The sequence below is a fragment of the Carassius gibelio genome, chromosome B7, assembly GCF_023724105.1.
Source record: "Carassius gibelio isolate Cgi1373 ecotype wild population from Czech Republic chromosome B7, carGib1.2-hapl.c, whole genome shotgun sequence".
Classification (NCBI taxonomy): domain Eukaryota; kingdom Metazoa; phylum Chordata; class Actinopteri; order Cypriniformes; family Cyprinidae; genus Carassius; species Carassius gibelio.
Window position 1 is genome coordinate 21,726,917 of NC_068402.1, and position 19,806 is coordinate 21,746,722.

Genomic DNA, 19,806 nt, shown 5'->3' on the forward strand with positions numbered 1-19,806 from the left:
AAAGATGCTCTATTGGGTTGTGATCTGGTGACTGTGGGGGCCATTTTAGTACAGTGAACTCATTGTCATGTTCAAGAAACCAATTTGAAATGATTCGAGCTTTGTGACATGGACATGGTCAGAAACAATGCTCAGGTAGGCCGTGGCATTACAACAATGCATAATTGGCACTAAGAGGCCTAAAGTGTGCCAAGAAAACATCGCCCACACCATTACACCACCACCACCAACCTGCACAGTGGTAACAAGGCATGATGGATCCATGTTCTCATTTTGTTTACGCTAAATTCTGACTCTACCATCTGAATTTCTCAACAGAAATCGAGACTCATCAGACCAGGCAACATTTTTCGAGTCTTCAACTGTCCAATTTTGGTGAGCTCGTAGCCTCTTTTTCCTATTTGTAGTGGAGATGAGTGGTACCCGGTGGGGTCTTCTGCTGTTGAAGCCCATCCGCCTCAAGGTTGTGCGTGTTGTGGCTTCACAAATGCTTTGCTGCATACCTCGGTTGTAACGAGTGGTTATTTCAGTCAAAGTTGCTTTTCTATCAGCTTGAATCAGTCGGGCCTTTCTTCTCTGACCTCTAGCATTAACAAGGCATTTTCGCCCACAGGACTGCCGCATACTGGATGTTTTTCCCTTTTCACACCATTCTTTGTAAACCCTAGAAAGGAGATTGTGAAATACCCAGACCGGCCCGTCTGGCACCACCAACTATGCCACGCTCAAAATTGCTTAAATCACCTTTCTTTCCCATTCTGGCATTCATTTTGGAGTTCAGGAGATTGTCTTGACCAGGACCACACCCCTAAATGCATTGAAGTAACTACCACGTGATTGGTTGATTAGATAATTGCATTAATGAGAAATTGAACAGGTGTTCCTAATAATCCTTTAGGTGAATGTATATACAACTGACACACTACAGCAAAAGATAGAAATAACTGACTTAAAACCATTTCTTTATTTAGCTGGGGAAAAAACTAGAAAGGTTCTAATAATTTTGGCCACCACTGTATAATCTCTTTCCTTTCAGGTTTCTAGACAGCTCATCGGAAGAATCAGGAAGGCAGATGTAAAATTGTTATAAACGTCTGCTGTAAGTACTGTATTGCAACTTTGAAAATAATCAAATTCTACTTTCTCAAGAATATTCACTCAAAATTCAATTATTTATACCATAGGTGAAATTTAGACACCACTAAAAAATAACAAATGCAACTAGGTTGAGCCATTGCAGATACCGTATGTAGGTCTGTAGTTTGAGAAGAAGCCTTTTTGTAGACAGTCCATTAGACTTGTAGTCTAAGACAGTAGTATTTCTGTTTGGGAAGAGGTCCTGGTTGCCTGCAAAATTCCCTCATGGCATGATTATGTTTTCTAAAACATCAGATGCAAAACACATGCTTTTACAGAATCACCATCCCGCATTAAAGCAGTCCTGTGAGACATTGTTCTGTCACATCTCTAAATCAAAACATATATATATATATATATATATATATATATATATATATATATATATATATATATATATATATATATATATATTATTTTTTTTTTGTTTTTTGTTTTTTTTTTTTTTCACTCCGGTCTACTCTGGATGTGCACCTCAATGCAACTCTTCATGTATTGGCTGATTTAATTTTAATTTTAATTGTTGAGCTGTACGGCCATTTGCCAAATTGTTCCCAGTGTCAAGGTCCTGAATTCAAACACTTCATAACTCATTTCTTTTGATCCACGTGGCTTGTGCTCGTTAATTTCAAAAGAATCACTTTGAGGTGTCATTTCGCTGAATTGTTAATATCAATGTATTAATCTTTCCAGCTGAGAACCCCGATTTTAATCACGAATGGAATACTCTGGCATTGTGAGATGTAATCAAGGTTCACCTCTGGAGTAATCATAGGGTGCTCCCTGACACTGAGTGAAGGGAAAACCAACGTCGGCAGTGGATGAATGCTTAGAGACTTCAATGTATTCTTTTTCAGTCCTGCATATAGCATCATTTGCAGCAGTACACATGAGAAGCCTGGGTAGTTAATTGTGTCTGCTTTGCCCTTTGACATTTTCTCTCAGGTTTAATTAGTTTAGAGTATACTTTTCAATCAGTCCCTGCCTTTCACTACTGAGAGTCAGTTAGAAAGCTTCTCTTCTCTTCACTTTCTCTTTCTCTTTCTGTTTTTATTTTTTTAAGCTTGCGTTTTTCTGATTAAAGTATTAAAGTCCCTCTGCCTAATTAACAAGATGTGCTGGTGTGTAGATTTGTGTGGACAGATCTAGCACAGTACTGATCCACTTCTTCTGGTCTCTTCACTATCCTTGAGTGCATGAGTCCAATCAACCGGAGGTCTTTTGTTAACCTCTGTGAATAAACAAATGCAAAACACCCATATTGTCCAGACATGCAGTATAATGTGCCCCATTTACATCAAAAATAGTGTAATCCACTAGGATTTGAGTTTGTCTTTGATGGCTGAGTTAAAAAGTAAGCCGACTTTCTCTGCAGTAAGCAAATCACTAATTCACCCCTATTTCAGTGCAAGATTGTAAACATTTCAGCAAGTTATTTGTTTGTTTATTAGCATCATCATTTTGGTCCAGTGCATTAGTCCGTGTCTAATACTTGTATTTTCAGAGCAAGTTTTTTTTTTTTTTTTTTTTTTTTTATAACGACAGTAAATTCACAACAAAGCCTAAAACAGCAAAGTGCCACTTATAAAAGCTTAGACAGAAATAATTGTAAGGCTAACCATATTCTAATCATCTTTTAATAAAGCAGAACTTTTCAGAACAATTCTACTTCCGTTTCAATCTGTCGTGTAGTGTGGTACAATGTTTATGCTAGTCTGTTTCATTTCACCCTGTCTGCTCCTCCTGCTGTCCATCCACTCTCTCAGCTCTCAGACTGATTACTATTTTACTCATTGGCATTACACTGATCATGAAAAATGGATGGTACTATCAAAGAGAGTGCAGGGGTTTGGGGGGGGGGGGCATCTAAACAACACCTTAAGTTAATGCATCATCGCTGAATAAAGTGCTTACCTTGCACATTTGGAAACGGATGATAAAACATAGGCTAATATTTATGTATTATTTATTTGATTTAACAAGTAATGAGTAAATGAGATCTTGAGGCTCTTCAGGAACGCACTCACCTCAGCTTTCTCTTTGCTTTCATATAAAGACATGCAATCAACTTCAATATGTGCTCTTAACATTGAACTTTGTTTCTGAAAGAAATTTCTTTCACTCATCACGACTGTATTTATTTGATCAAATAGAGTATATTTTTAATTATTATAGTTTTCTATTCATATATTTGTATATGCTTTAAATTGTAATTTATTCCTACTTATACACACACACACACATATTTGTTCTAGCGAATACAAACTTTCCTAGGGGATCCATTTGAATTGTGTGTGTGTGTGTCTATATTTGATGTTTTTAATTTGTTTATTCCTTTGGTACAAAAAGATGGGATGACGTACAGTAAACTGGGTAGTCGTCTAGAGTTATTGACCGACTGACTGTACATATGATCTTATTTAGTATATATAATATAAATAACCTAAGAACTGGTAAGTGCTTTATACTGGAAGTGCATGTTGTATTACGGTGGTATAATTCGTACTAATGTCGTTTCATACTACGCAGACAAGGATTCTGGTAAAGACTAACTGGGCTCTGGCTCAAAAAAGCATCTAGCACTCAATTCTTGGCATTTGGTCAATACCTAATTTGATCAGCTGTGGCTGGTCTCGGGAATGTTGTACTCTCTTTTTTCTTTGTTTGTCTGCGAGAAGACTTAGTTGACACTAAGCTGACCCAACTTCCACAAAGGCAGAGATGTGAAATGGTTTGCGGTTGATTGTGCACCCTCGTCTTATCATTAACAGTGCCTGAGCTCTTGAAATGGGGTAGGTACTGTGGCGAAGAGCCTCTGACCAGAACTCATTGATTTTCTACATACGGCGCTTGCAAAAGAGGTTTTGCCTTCTATCTGATTCTCTGCAGGAGCACTAGCCTCGAAGTGCTTTCATATTTCTCTACTGCTGTATAATTCATCAGCTTGACATTTCTCGCCATCCAGAGCTGAGTTGTTGATGTTAATGGCTGTTTAGTCAGAGGACTGACCACAGCTTTGAGCACTTCGTGTGATGTATTGTTCACTTGCAACATTTGAAAAGTAACTTTTCTCCTTGTTATATTTAATTGCGACAATCATCCTGATTAAACTAAAAGTAAAGTGTAAAACCAGCAAATAATAATTGCATTCTGGTGATAGACTTTTCCCAAAGATTGTTTTGTTGTTTATTGCCCACCATCAATGCCTGTCCTCATTCAGTCATGTCCATTTCATTTTCATCAGGGGTGCTTTAATTAGCACCATCAAGCCTATCTGAATTTCTGATGAATATTCATGAATATGCCATCAGTGCCTTACAGACCAGTAACGCCATTTTGTCACTTTAAATCATCATTCAGTTTTGACCTGGATAAATGTCCGTGATCCATCAAGAGTTACTGTGAACTTGCTATCACAAAGTGAAATAAATAAATAAATCATCTCATGAACATGCTAAAAATATGAAGGAGATGATGTATACAAACCAGGACACTTGAAATGTGTCTGAGTCATATCCAAGGTCTCCCAAATGAAAGCTCATGTCTGTGGGAGGATGGAGATGAACTTAGAAAGTCCAAGGAAGATGTAGACAGGGAGAGAATTATGAAACAGTTTTTTTTTTTCTTGTCTGGAACTGGAACTAAATAAATTAGCTGCCAAACATGCAGCTCTTTTTAGAAATGTACCAAACTTGAAGTTTAATTTGTTTTGGATTAGCAGATAAAAGTTTTCATTTCTCAGTTTTCAGCAAGGAGGCAATTTATTAATACTAGAAAAATAGGGTTATAAGTAGAATTGTATAATGTTGTAACTTATGAAATTAATCAAAAAAAAAAAAAAAAAAAAGTTTGCAAAGTATTGTTGGTCATGGTAAAGTTTGGTCATTGAAAACATATGTGGAACCATCGTTCTTCGTCCTCACATTTTCTGATATTGCTGGCACTTTTGAAACTTTTGCCATGAATCAGTAACTTGGATCAGCACATGGTGCAAAGACATTTGATGTAGGATCAGATTATAAATCCTCTGTGGCATATCAGAAGTTTGAAAGTTGTCAACAATATTAATACGCGTGTCAGGGTGGTCATATGGTGCCTGTGTATTTCCACTGCTTCAGTGATCTGTGGGAGAGGCAGAGTAATGGCCCTTTCCAACTCGCTTGACTTCTATAAAGATGTCCTTTTAATGGGGACATATGCCATTTTCCAATTTATTACCTAGTCTGCATAGAAAATGCCAAGGATGAATCTGCAGAGAGTACATCCGAAGTCATACAGTATTACCCACTTAAATTAAATGATTTTTAATTGACCAGCCTGGTCCTCATGCACAGAACAGAAAATAGAGCAGAATTAAAACTGGAGTGTGTGGACAGTTTGTACTTGTCTCCAACTTACTCTACTTTCTAACCTATAAAACTCAAATGTGGCTTCCCAACAATTTGAGAATTATTATTATTATTATTATTATTATTTTTTTTTTTTACTACATACTTATCCCTCTCACTTTCTCTCCTTGCTTAATTCTCACTTAATAGATGGAGAGAAAGAGAGAGAGAGAGAGTACCTTGAACAGCCTGAGGTTCAGTGCCAGGCTTAAGGGTACAACAGTTAAAGCCACTAACCAATATTTGGAATGACTACCACACCATTATTTTTTTTTTCTTTTGATTCAGTTTTATTAAAAACTCATGAACCAAACACTGCTTTTACATGTATGTATTTTATTTTCTTCCCAGTAAATCTGTGTCTGAATCTACTTGAGGATCACAACAACATTCCAACGTTGAGTTTGATGTTATAATTTTAACCGAAGAAGAAGAAGAAGAAGAGGAAGAGGAAGAAGAAGAAGAATGCATACAAATAGGGTACAGATGAGTTGAGTTGAGCACAGTAATTTTGTATGGATGTGTTTTTTAGTTGTTTATAGTTTCAGTATAACAAATGATAAATCCACCCCAGCACAGTAATTGACAAGATCATGAGCTTTTTGTTATTCATGAAAACAATCTAATATCAGATAGGTTAGAGGATAAATTCAAATCTTTCAAAGGGAATAGAGAAAAGGGGGAGCGGATTATGACTCATAAGCCTCCACTTTGTTAGAAAACACTGGAGGGGACCGATAATTAAAATCTATCAGCATCTCTCACAAAGGATTTCAGTCTGACAGTAAAGCTACTTTTTAATACATATACACTGCCTTCACATATATATATATATATATATATATATATGAATGAAGGAATATGAAGGAATGAAGGAAGTACCTGATGCCAATACAAAAAAAAAAGAGTCAGTGACTGTATTAGGTCAAGAGAAGAATGTAAGAAATATAGATCAATACAGGGAACTGGAGGTTTGATCAAACACACGAGGCAATAAATGCATATATTTTTAGCACACTATTCCTAACTCTGGTATACAGCTTATACTCAGTTGTTTTTATGTAGGGCTGTCAATGTAATATTACTTTTATACAGTCTATTTTTTTTTGTGTAAAATAGATGCACAAAATGCAGTTTGCCTTGCCAAACCACACTTACCAAGAGTAGATAGGACAGAATGAGTAGGGAGCCAGTCAAACAGGACGTGCCACTGTCTTCAAAAACAGCTAAAAGGAGTACAACTTGACGCAGTGTTTTAAGAACAAAGTGCTCATGGCATGAGATGCTTAAAATAACATCCCAGCAAGAATGGCCAAAAAAGCTTGTTTAGTGAATGTTTTCATAGACCAGCAATTACAAAATTACAACACATTCTGATTGAATGTCTAGGTTCACCTAAAAAAAAAAAGGACAAACTAGATTCAATTGAATACTGCTAGCTGTAGGCCAGTGATGGGATTATGTTCAATAAAACAGAAATCCAACAAACTCAAATTCAAGGCTTTGGTCATCCTCCAGAAGAAAAATAAATAAATAAAATAAAAAATAAATCTGTGAAAAATCTGTGAATTTGACGTGGTTTCTTAAAAAAAAAAAGAAAGAAAAAAAAAATAAAATAAATAATAATAATAATAATATATATATATATATATATATATATATATATATATATATATATATATATATATATATATATATATATATATATATATATATATATATATATATATATATATATATATACATACACACACACACACACACACATGTGCTTCGTTTCGTTCATTATTCAGCATCTTGCATAATCAATTTGGTTCAAATTCTTAACTGACAACCCCCAAATGGGAGAATAGTTTTTAATAAAAACAAAAAAAGCAAGAAAGAGATCTCAAGTACAGGGATCAGGACCCGTGACATACTTGGCTTAAGAAATGTTACACCCACAAGTATTTATAAAAATATATTTCACAAAGTAGGAAACAATACATGGATATCTTAGAGTACAATACAGAGAGTAGCTAATTAAACATACAAGTGTATGAGCATTAAAGCACAGTAGAAAATGTGATTTGCATGAAAGACTACTTTATATTTTCGCATGTCTGTCCAAGAGAACTGCCATTAATCGCATCGATACAAACAGAATATGCACGTAGCTTCAGTGCCAGATTCCCATGTGCAATAGCTAACGTGCATAAACATAACCTATCACTTGAAAGAAAAGCTAAGAGAATCAGCAATGACTATGTACAACTTTTTTTTTTTTTTTTTTTTTTTGCTCTAATATCATACAGTGCAGCACATTACGCATGTCTGATTCTGTATTTCTTTACTTGATGGATTCAGATTTTTTGATTTTAAAAATGGCAGGGGTCAAATATAAACATGGACTAGATTTTCTCAACTATTGTGCTTAGAATGATCACTGATATCACTGGGTATAGTATGGGAATACACACACACACACACACACACACACACACACATATACACACGCACACAGTGTCAATAAAATATTGACTTATCTTTCCTGGTCATGAACAAATCTTTTGTGGATTTCACAGTTCAGTGTAGTTAACAAATCTCACTGTGTGAATTTCAGAAAATATTTCAAAAATGAAAATTAAATTAAATAAAATAAATAAATAAATAAATAATAATAATTAAAAAAAAAAATTAAAAAAAAAAATGTGATGCTCCAAAATATAACTAAGCTGAAGATGAAAAGCTTGAAACTTTACATTAAAAATAAATAAATAAAAAGTACAAATATACTCAAACCTGCAGCACAAAACAGACGATTGGCGATGAATATTTATAGATTTATATAAAACATACACAACAATGAAGAAACACCATCAATGTTCCAAAAATACATTGGAATACAACTGTATTTAATGCTTGCTTTTGAAGAACGAAGGCCTCATTGTTTCCACAATTCTCTTGTTGTCCTCAACGCAGTCTTACACAGTCTAATCATCTTAGCGTGTGAACCACACATAAAGCATATGAATACAAAGGGTTGTATAAAGCAAGCCTCAAGGCTTTTCCAGTTTACTCAAGAAATCTGGCCACGTAGTATCAAAGGGTCAAACGTTATCTCAGCAGGCAGATCCTAAAGCCAGTGTGACGTATTTTCATTGCGCTCGCATTTGTTAAACCACACATACATTCATGAGTAATGTAGACAACATATTGCTATTTAGTTTACTTTCTTTTTTTAAATGTTCCTTTATCTGATTGGCTCAATGACGGCAAGAGATCTGTTGTCGCTGGGGAGCGGTGTCATTTTGAGTTCTCTGCAGTCCTTTTTCTCCTGCCAAGCCACAGCGGGCTACAAGGTGTCCGAAAGTCCCCTTTCCATCCAGTCCTTTCAAGCGACTACCAAGAATCAAGGTTCTGATGCCTTTGGTGGTCACAGTGAACAACAAATAGCCAAAATACTGCTAGACACTCAGTGACGGTAATCTAAACTCACACTCCACAAGAATCATTGACCTCCTACTATAGACACTGGTAAGTTCTGAAGTTACGATGCACTCTGATGTGGTAGATGACTAATGCTATTAGGTCTCTCTAAGAAGATTTAAAAAAAGGCGCCCCCACCCCCTTTTAAACAGCCGTGTCTAACATCCCCGTAGCATAATACACAAGTTATGTGGACAGAAGCAAAAGGTCCGTAGCGCTTGGAGGTCAAGTCTCTTTGTCGCTCTCGCCCACAGAATAGAGCTCGCCCAGTCTTCTGAAGCGCGGCCCCCACTCTCTAAGGTAGTCATAGTTCTGGTCCGAGTCCGAGGAGGCCGTTTCGAGGGAACTCAGGGAGCCCGCGATGGAGCCCCTGCCCTCGTAGCCATAGATTTGGATGGAGTCGTACGGTGGAGCCGTGGGGTCGTTGTCTGCCTCGTGAAGCCGTACGTTGATGAATTCATCCACGTCTACTCCGTTCGGACCCGAGTGCTGACCCTGTCTGGGCATGAACTGCAGGTCAGGCTTGATGTCCTTCCTTGGCAGATACCCGTTGATGCCATCTGGGTTCTGCAGGGTGGCGATGTCAAAGGCCTCCGTATCCTCCTCCCCGCCTCCCTCGTCATCGTAACGGATGATGTTCTCTCTCACGTCCTCGTCATCTTTGATGATTAGAGGCTCATTCTTGTGTCTCCTCAGTGTCACAAACAAGACCAAGATAACTGAAAGGCACAAGAACATCCACTTAGTGAGCTCTACCTTGGCCTTGTGCAGTTCAAAGTTAGGATTTTTTCATTCGTTTACCTAAGTGCCTTTTCGATTCACATTTTACATGCACATCACAAAGTGGATTTCAAATCTTTAAAAAAATGAGTAAGGACTAAAGAGGCAGCTGAAATGACCTACCGAGAAGTAGAATTATACAAGCTAGAATTGCAATCAGAGCTCCCATGCTGAGACCAATGGGTAGAACAAAAGCCTCGACGTTACACGACTGCACGATGCCGTCCCTGCTGCAGCCGCACACCCGGATAGTTAGAGTGTTCGTGCTGCTCATTGGAGGCTCGCCGTCGTCAGTCACGATGATGGGAAGGAGGTACGTCTCCTGTTTCTGTCGCCGAAAGGAATCGTGCTTGGCAAGAACGCTGATTGAGTTATCTGGGGAGAGATAAAGTTTGGCTGTGATGTATGAAATCAAAGACAATTCATGCAAGTAAATGGTAGGGAAATGACACGCTATTAAATTTACGACAAGACAATGTCTATTCCGCCGATAAATAAACAGATGGATATAAATAGGTTCATCTCTGCAGTCAATCTTTTGCAAAGGCTACGGGATTAGTGGGAGCATCTCAGGGAGGCAGACAAAGAAACCGAGCAAAGTATTGGCGCTTCCACTGGAGCTTCTTTTCAGAAGTTATAACTTCATTATCTGCCCCCTCATACCCCAAGCATATGTTGAGGCTCTCCAGTGTCTCAAGGAGCTCTTTCGGTTGATACGCTGCACAATGTGTCCCTTAAAGCCTTCAATTTTTATTTCAAGAAAATAAATAAATAAACAAAATCAGCTACTGAGTGAAAGGTTTAGATAATACCTCAAGACGGATACAACAGAATAGTTACGGGAAAAGCTTTATCACTTAATAGAGTCCTGGGAGAAACCAAGGCAATGTTAATGTATATATGTATTTATGTATTGCTTCTCATGAGGGTGAACAGGAAGTTCATCATTTAAAACTACGGAATAAAAGGACATCACCAAGCTCACTGGAACAAATAATGGCAAACTAAACAGGGACGGGATTAAATTTCCGCTCATAAACATGCTAATGAAAAATGTAAATATGGCTTTCTTTTTGTTTCCCTGAGATCACAAAGCAATTATCTGCAAAAGTTGTGAGCTGATTTATCAATGTAATTAAAGTTCCATATTTGTGTCATTATGTGTAAAGTAGATTCTCCTTAACTTATGTATCTTATTTCACCAAACCGGTCTTAAATCGCAGGGGTATATTTGTAGCAATAGCCAAAAAAATAATAAAAAAAAATAAATTAATAAAAAAAAAAAAAAAAACTTTTTTGGGTCACAATTATCGATTTTGCTTTTATGTCAAAAATCATTAGGATATTAAGTGATGATCATGGTCCATGAAGATATTTTATAAATTCCCTACTGTTATAATATCAGAGAGTGAGTTGCTAAAAGAAAGAATGTAAGGGAAAATATATATTTGTAGTTTATATATATATATATATATATATATATATATATATATATATATATATATATATATATATATATATATATATATATATATATATATACTATCCTATAACTATCCTCTGCTGAGATCTTGAGACATTTAATGTCTTCTTTTATTTCAGTTGATTTAATCTTTGCCTCTGGCGTCTGAAGTCAGATGCAGTTCTTGTGCTTCTCTGTCATTCTGGGATTCTGCTTGTTAACAGCAGGTTCATCATTAATGGTTAATTATCACTTAATTATCTTCTTAACTCCAGCACTGCTTCAGTGCTACTTTAAATTTAGAAAGAAACATTTATTTTATTTATTTATTATTATTTATTTGATTTTTTTAGTCTAGCTGAGGAAATTCTGGCAGTTCCTAGCTGGCAATTACAGTTATCATCACAAACAAACCTCCTCAGCTGAGCTCCAGAGGTCTGCTTCAGACAACCTGCCTGGTGTTTGCAGGTTGGGTAACCATCATAGACTATACGTGTGCAAATATAGATCACTACTTGCACATGATCATTGAAACGAGTTTTCAGGATGGATAATCATGCAATTAAGCATCACAAAAAATAAAAATAAATAAAATAAATAAATAAAGCATGTATTGTACAGCAAGTTTCATGTGCATGGGGTAAACATGATTAATAGTGCTTTGACTAGAAGAGAATGCAACATAATCCAAGTGTGTGAAATCTAGATTTTACATTGAAAATAATAATAATAATAATAATAATAATAATAATAATAATAATAATAATAATAATAATAAAAGTATATATATATATATATATATATATATATATATATATATATATATATATATATATATATATATATTTTTTTTTTATGGGCAAAAACAGTTTTTCAAAAATCTTGTGTTTCACAAAGTCAAAAAAGGCATAAAGGTTTGGAATGACATGATGCTGAGTATATGATGACAGCATTTTCATATTTGAGTGAACTCTCTTTTTAAGGGATTCTAACAATACACTACACCGCGCTTTTTAATCATGAATCACAAGTAACAACACATACTATGATGAAAAGCACTAAGATATAGCACAACTTTGGACATGCTGTCAAATTGCGGCACACGTTTTGATGCCAAGCTCGATCAAACACACATGCAAGCTCACTCTCACACACACACACACACACTCATACACACACAGCAGAAGAGATGAGAAAGCGGCCTTAGTGCACCAGACGCCTCAGGCTGTGCATCAAAGCCTGGTGTCCTTACAGAGCTTTCTCCTGTCTCTGTGATGGAGTGGCCATCTTTAACCTGAACTCACTCAGGCTGACTCATAATACATGCTGCCTCTCAAGATATCACTGAGATTGTCACTAATGACATTCCGCCTGTCTGCTTCATCTTACAGTTCTCAAGGTCTGTCTTTGTCTTAGTAGTCCATTGTACAACGCTTTGTATTGTTTCATCTTTCTTTTTTCTTTTTCATTTTGAAAAAGCTTATATATATATATATATATATATATATATATATATTTATCGATCCTCTTGTTTCTTGTTCATTGTATTAACAAATATAAAACGGTATAGTTATAACTAGCTACAACATTACTGAAATGACTAAAGACAAAGTGAACACATTTAAGAAATATTTATGAGCTCAACAGCATTGTTTATTATATATTTCTTTTTACTACTTTCAATTTATTTTACAATAATGTACTGCTAATTTATTTTTTTATAATCTACATAATGTAACGAGGAGGAATTTTATAATATTATAAAAGCCAGTACATTCATACTAGACATATTTGAAAATTGTGCATTTGATCACTTTATTCAACCCAGCACATGCAATGTATAACAACAAAAATGAATTCTTGAATTCTGAAATTCATATTTCATACCTGGAACTGGTTTTCTTTTAATAAACAAAAAGAAAGTATAGTTGAAAGTATACAATTGTTATTTTTTAAACATTGTTTTCTAAGTTTTTGTTTAAATTAAACCTATGTTGATAAAACAAAATGACTTAGAAACTGCTAGTAACTTTTAACAAATAATTAATAAAGAAAATAACAAACACTTTGAATTAAACATGGCATCTTTTATGTAAAATTAATTGTTAAGCAGAAAAACTTAAATTGTTTTTTTTTTCTTTTAAAATATACTCAAATGATCTTATTTTTATTTAACTTAAAATTAACACAATGCATAGCACTAACAATTAAATAATATTTGTTATTATTATGATTGTTTTTTTGTTTTTTTTTTTACCTATTTTTCTTTAGATTTATATACGGCTTTTATGTCACCCCACTCTTTACAGAGACTAGAGGGAGACACAATTTCTTTCCCTTTCAGACGCTTCCTTACTCTTATATTAACTCAAATCATGACTGTCCCTTGGAAGGCAGAGCTCTTTTGAAGTAACGTCTGATCCGTCTGGTTCAAAAATATCACGTTTCCTCTTTTTGGTGTGCAGCCAAAACAACAGCTCCTTCAACGGTCAGCCATACGACCACATGCCAAATGGAACTAGATCAATACAGTTCTCCCTCAAGTCTTCGAAAGCATAGTGCAATACTAGGCTGTGCAGCGGGAACAGCAGGAGCGCAGTGTGAAAAAGAAGGTCGGATAGGTTATACAAAAAAAGAAAGAAAAGAATCAGTGTATTTAGCAAACAAATTTAGAACCATCTGCTGCACAGCCTCAGCTTTGAGGAAGTCACCCTACATCGAGTTGCATCGCTAAACCTCGGCTTGGATTCTGTTCATTTGCTTTCTTTCAAAATGCACTGGGGAGTACAAAATAGCTGATGTCCAGACAATTGTGCATCTGCTAACTTTTGGGTACACTAATTCCACCAGATTTCCCCTTCAAATGCATGCCTCCGGACTGCGCTTGACACACAATGTTTGCACGTACAGATGCATCTCTCTCATTCTTAATTCACTGCTGTTTCATAGTCATATGCCAGTCATACCTAAATTTTATTATTACATATTCTTTTGATTTTTTTGATTTTTTTATTTTTTTTTTGGGGGGGGGGGGGGGGGGTATGCAAATATGCAAAATATGCAAAAAATATGCACCAAAACTATTTACAACAACATCAGAGTTTAAAAGATATACAACCGGAGACATGGTGAAAACAGTTTACAATAATCTTTTGTATTTTGTGAATTTTGTTCCAAAGACCTTAATGGTTGCCCAATCCCAGTAAGTGTGCATCACAGTACTGGTGGCTAAAACATTAAATTGGGAGATGTTGAAAAAAGAAATAAAATAGATGTGGATGAACATACCTAAATTGTTTTTGATGGTGAAATTGGGATTGTTGAGCATCTCCAGGCGGTAGTGGAAAGTGTGTCCCTGGGAAGGATTGTCTTTGTCCACAGCGCTGATGGTTTGAATCACCTGTGGACACAGACACAAAGACATGACCAGCCATCCATTACTCTACTTTTGACATCATATGAGGCCAGACACTGACAGCAGCCAACACGGGATGAAAAATCTGTCCCATTCACTCATAAAAGTAGAGACCCTAAGCTAAGGGGGCGCAGGCTTTGGCAGCCCACTTTTCTGTGCCAAGTCCATCTATATATCTGCCACCCCTGTTCAAGACATGTTCTTTTTCTTTATGATTTACAACTAGCTGAAAAGCAGGACCCAGGCGTCCCGGTCATTTTTTCCCCCACATGGATGGAGAATGTTCTTGCAGTGACTGTGTTAGAGGGCGGAGGGTGAGGAAGTACATACTGATACTGTTAGTCACAGACACTGCATGTCGGCTAGAGAGATGCAGGCTCTGACTGAGCCTGAATGGATCTGATTGTTTTCATTTTCTGCAGAGGGAGAGAGAGAGAGAGAGTGAGTGGCTAAAAAAGGCCACCCAGGTGTCTCTTACTTCTCTCTCTTAAATCAATAGGCTGTAATTTACCGCGGCTGATCGTTACGGAGGAGCTGTGAGAGGGAGATGCTGCTGGCGGGTCTGATTCATGCCCTCTTACCTGTCCAGGTTTGCCGTTTTCACAAAGGAATGCTTCGTATTCGGTGGCAAACTCAGGGGCGTTGTCGTTTATGTCCAGCACTTTGATCGCCACTATTGCTCTGGAAATCTGGCTGTGGTTCCCTAATATGAAAAGAGACAAGCTATTAAAACACTGAAAACAGAAGTGCAGTGGCCAAATATAGAAGGGAGCTATTGCAAATCCCAGGTAAATACAATGACCCAGTTATTTTCGGTCTCTTTTTCTGCCTCACAACTATTCCGTTTTCTCTCTTCCTCTCCTTTTTTTTTCTCTCCCATCCTCTGGGTTGATGGAGAGACAGATGAGACGCAGCATCAGTCTGAGCTTTAGACATTATCAAGTATGCAAAACAGGATTACGGTGAGAGAGAGAGAGAGAGAGAAAAAACACATTCAAAGTGCTTTTGAAATCCTCTGTACAGGTGCATGTTTTATACATGAAGGTTAAAAAAAAAATGAATATTAATAAAATGGTGGCAGCTGAAGTCTAGAAGACAATAAAGGGCAATTTAATTAGATTAACTTTTCATTGGAATTATTCACTGGCGGTAATTCACAGTCCCTTTTGAGGACCCATGTAAATGATTGTATTTAATTAGGGTTGCAACCGCTGACTTTTAAAACAATTATCTATTCGTTTGGCTTTAGCACATGACATGGTACCTTAACATCGTACGGTAATTCAGGGCATACTTCTGTAATGTGTGACACTTAGAACAGCAAACAGCATTTGAAATGCATTTGACCTGTCAATTAATTTTGCTCTTTGATCACCTTACTTAAAAAAAAAAAAAAAGGCAAGAAGCTTATGAGCCTTGACCAGACGTTTCAAAATAATGAAATAGCACAGAATCATATCCATAGCCATGCTGTACAGACATCTCTTTTCAAATTCTCTTTCACCAGAGGCATCAGCCAAAAAAGAAAAAAAAAAAATCCAGGTTTGTTGGTCATCATATTAAAACAGTGAGAAAGATGAACATTTTGCACGCTTAACTTCACATGCAATGTTGCAATGTGAGGAGCCCTTAAGTAATTCAGTTTATTCAGCTCTTTGAGCTCAGAGACATCTTATGTTAATTGTATATGACAACATCAGTATTTTTGCCTCCTCCAGGGAAAGATTTTTGGCTCCAGTATCTGAAAAATGTAGCTGTACATGCCAATCAAAATGATTCTCGAGGTTTATGGATGGCTTGTGCAATGTTTATTTCTGGTCCACAGCTTGTGTTTAATAAGTTCTTTATCCAGTCAACAGATGTTCTTTTATCTGTTATGTACAGCAAACAGCTCTGGCGTGAGTAGAAATTACTCATTAGATGTCCATGAAATTAACTGCTGAGCTGTTTAATTCAGTACAATTTCTGTCTTCAGTTTCTGAGAGGAAACTTCAGCACTTTAAAATCTGCTGATGGTAAATTAATACCCGATGTGTAAGGTAAAGCTTCTATTACATTAGCTGTTATGGTTCATTTCTAGTTTCTGGCCTTTTTTTCTTAGTGCCTTTATAAACCTGCATATGTTTCTCCATTGTAAATCCTGTTACATAATTAACAAAGATGTTAACTGTGATGTGAATTTTTTATTGGTCTGAAGTGCCTCTACCCAGATTTTAATGATCTCTTTGCGCATTACTGTAACAACCTCTTTGATATTGTTATACAATCATTTTAAAACATAAAACATTTAATGTTTCAGTCGAGAAGAGGAAGAAAGAGAAATAGTACTTACGAACTTCGGTGGCTGTCACTGTGATATTGTGCCACATATCCGTCTCTCTATCCAGAGGTTTAGCTAATGTGATCTTCCCGTCATCAACATTGATGTTAAACTGCCTCTCTAAATCTGTGTGTCTATCAATAAAATACCTGTAGAGGAAAAACAAAGAGAGGGAGAGAGAATAAAACCATTTTAGTACAAGAGGTAAAATGGTCCAAAAGGTTATCTGTTGAGACTGTAGAGGAAAACAAAGAAAGAAATAGAGAGAAATTCTTTAGAAACACACACACAAAAAAAGAATTATATTATATTATTTAATATTATATATATATATATATATATATATATATATATATATATATATATATATATATATATATATATATATATATATATATATATATATATATATTATATTATTTAATATTATATATATATATAGTTTCAATTATTTTTCTGAAGACATACTTTTGATCATAGTTTAGAAAATCTGACATTCCACACAGAAATGTACAACATATATATTCAACCTAGTTTATATGCACCTATAATTTACTAATCTTGGAATAACCAGGGTAAAGTCTACTTGGGCATTCTCAAACATGAGTGTGAAGTATAACATGTAAGAAGGCCCCAGTGGATGAAGGATGAGTTGTTAAATAAAGTAAAAAAAAAAAAAAAATGCTAGGAAAGGAAAGGAAATAATTAATTGGCCTGGATAGTGAACGTGAGGAACATGTTCAGCCGTGGTAGAGATCCTGAGACTGAGGGTGGAAGTCCAGGAGGAGTGCTCTACTGCTGTGCAGGCAGCCAGACAGAATTCCCTCCTGGGACAGTCTCCAGGAGGCTGAGTGGATTTCAGTCAAGCTCTGACAGCTCCACGTACCACCGAGAGACAGACCCTGAAATGTTCTGCTATGTGTCAATCAAACTGACAAAGTTACAGTGGGGAATGTAGTAAGAGAAAAAAAAAAAAAAAATTTGAAACAAACAATCAAATCTGTAATTAATTATTCCATGGGATTTTTTTTTTTTTTTTGTATTCAAGGTAGAAAAAAATAAAAATAAAATAAATAAATAAATAGTAAGAATAATACATAAAACAAACTTTAAAGGGTTCAAAGGTTATCTTGATTAAGTATGTAGTTTGGATGTGGCTATTTTGCGTTCACAGTGTTAAATACAACTCCTCACTTCTAAAAAAAAAAAAAAAAAAAAGAATATATATATATATATATATATATATATATATATATATATATATATATATATATATATATATATATATATATATAGGCTGATTAAAATACCTTGTTTTCATAGACACATTTATGAATAACAAACATGTATTATTATTTTGAAGAAGAAGAAGAGGAATAATAAGAAGAATTAGCATGATCTTTGTGATGGCATTAGTTTCTAATAATACTATTTTTAATTTGAAAATCTTTTTTTCACTAAAAAAAGCACAGGATAGAACATGTTCCCTAGGCCTTTTGCCATGTAGTTATTATGTCGGGTAAAAGAGTAATTAAGAGGACTTTCACAGAAACTACTGTACCAAATATTTTCCAGTAGGCTGCACCCTGTAAATGTACAGTAACCAAATCAAATGTCTCTGCCTCCTCTATAAGTACAGTGTACATCGGTATAAAACAATTGCCTTCAAGAGCAGGCACCATGTATTAGCATATGTTAGATATCAGGTGCCATAACAAGATCTGGAGCCAGAGGGACTTCTGTCAGAGAAGGTTAAAAGATCCCCACTGATTACACCCACACTTCTTTTGACAGATAGACAATACTTCTAACAGGGCTAATTTGAACTTGGACACAGCTTGGCACCATTTGATGCACGTCAGTTCCACAATAACGAGAGAAATCCTGCAATCTTAAAAGTGGAGAGAGAGAGAGAGAGAGAGAGAGAGAGAGAGAGAGAGAGAGAGAGAGAGAGAGAGAGAGAGAGAGAGAGAGAGAGAGAGAGAGATGGGAAGGCTGAAGGTAGGAATGGTCTGAGAGGTCAGACTGATGTGAAGCAATGTTTCTGTGTATTACCGTTTCCATGTCGAGCTGCGATTTAAACTGACATTTTCATTTAACCAGAGTCCTTTGAAAGCCACAGTTACACCATTTTTTTTTATTCATGCCCGTTAGACCTTGATTGCAAGTTGTATTGATGTGACAACCAAACCGATATGCACAATTAGCTGTATTCAAGCAGAAATTTTGTCATTTGAGGTGAGGTCTGGTTATCTTATTTCTCTATGCAATTCTGCATGGGCTATTGGCTAAATAAAGTCAGTCATCTTTTTTATTCTTTTTTTTTTTTTTTTATCTGGTTTCTCATTTCCTAAGTGGCTTTTAGCTTTTAAAACTACTTCAACCCTTCAGCTCTGCTTAGGAAGACATGCAACTTTACCACTTTATGGTTCAAAATTCAGCAAAAAGTCAAACAACCAAAAATCATTTGATCACATTAGAAAAGATCATTCATCTCTTAATGCTTAAAACAACCTTGTGTTGCTTAGCTTAACACAATCTACTCAATGGCCTCAGGATAGAAGTAATTCATCTTTCACATAACACAAACGCATCAAAATGAAAAGCCTGCATGTCAGACCAGTCAGATCAATCCAGGTAGGATATAAAAAAAAATAAATAAAAAAAATCTCACCTTGGCAACAGCAAATGCCAAATATTTTCTTCCTCATATGTCACAGCTGGAACATTTAAATCACTCCTAAATAGCGACAGCTAAAGAAATTGCTATGAAATATAAAACGACATACACAAATACACTACAATGTAGAACAAACAGTTCTTATACAAAAGAGAG

General features: G+C 35.7%; 1 protein-coding gene across 1 annotated transcript in view; it reads right to left on the reverse strand.

The window, feature by feature from the left end:
- Positions 1–7,341: 7,341 nt before the first annotated feature.
- Positions 7,342–19,806, reverse strand: part of LOC127962722 (cadherin-8-like) — an 89,619-nt gene continuing 77,154 nt past the window's right edge. Inside the window, exons 8-12 of the mRNA XM_052562382.1 lie at positions 16,983–17,119; positions 15,232–15,353; positions 14,524–14,635; positions 9,897–10,148; positions 7,342–9,712 (exon numbers count right to left, since the gene is read on the reverse strand). Coding sequence (XP_052418342.1) covers positions 9,219–9,712; positions 9,897–10,148; positions 14,524–14,635; positions 15,232–15,353; positions 16,983–17,119 — 1,117 coding nt within the window. The 3' untranslated portion in view covers positions 7,342–9,218. The remainder of the gene's footprint in view (positions 9,713–9,896; positions 10,149–14,523; positions 14,636–15,231; positions 15,354–16,982; positions 17,120–19,806) is intronic.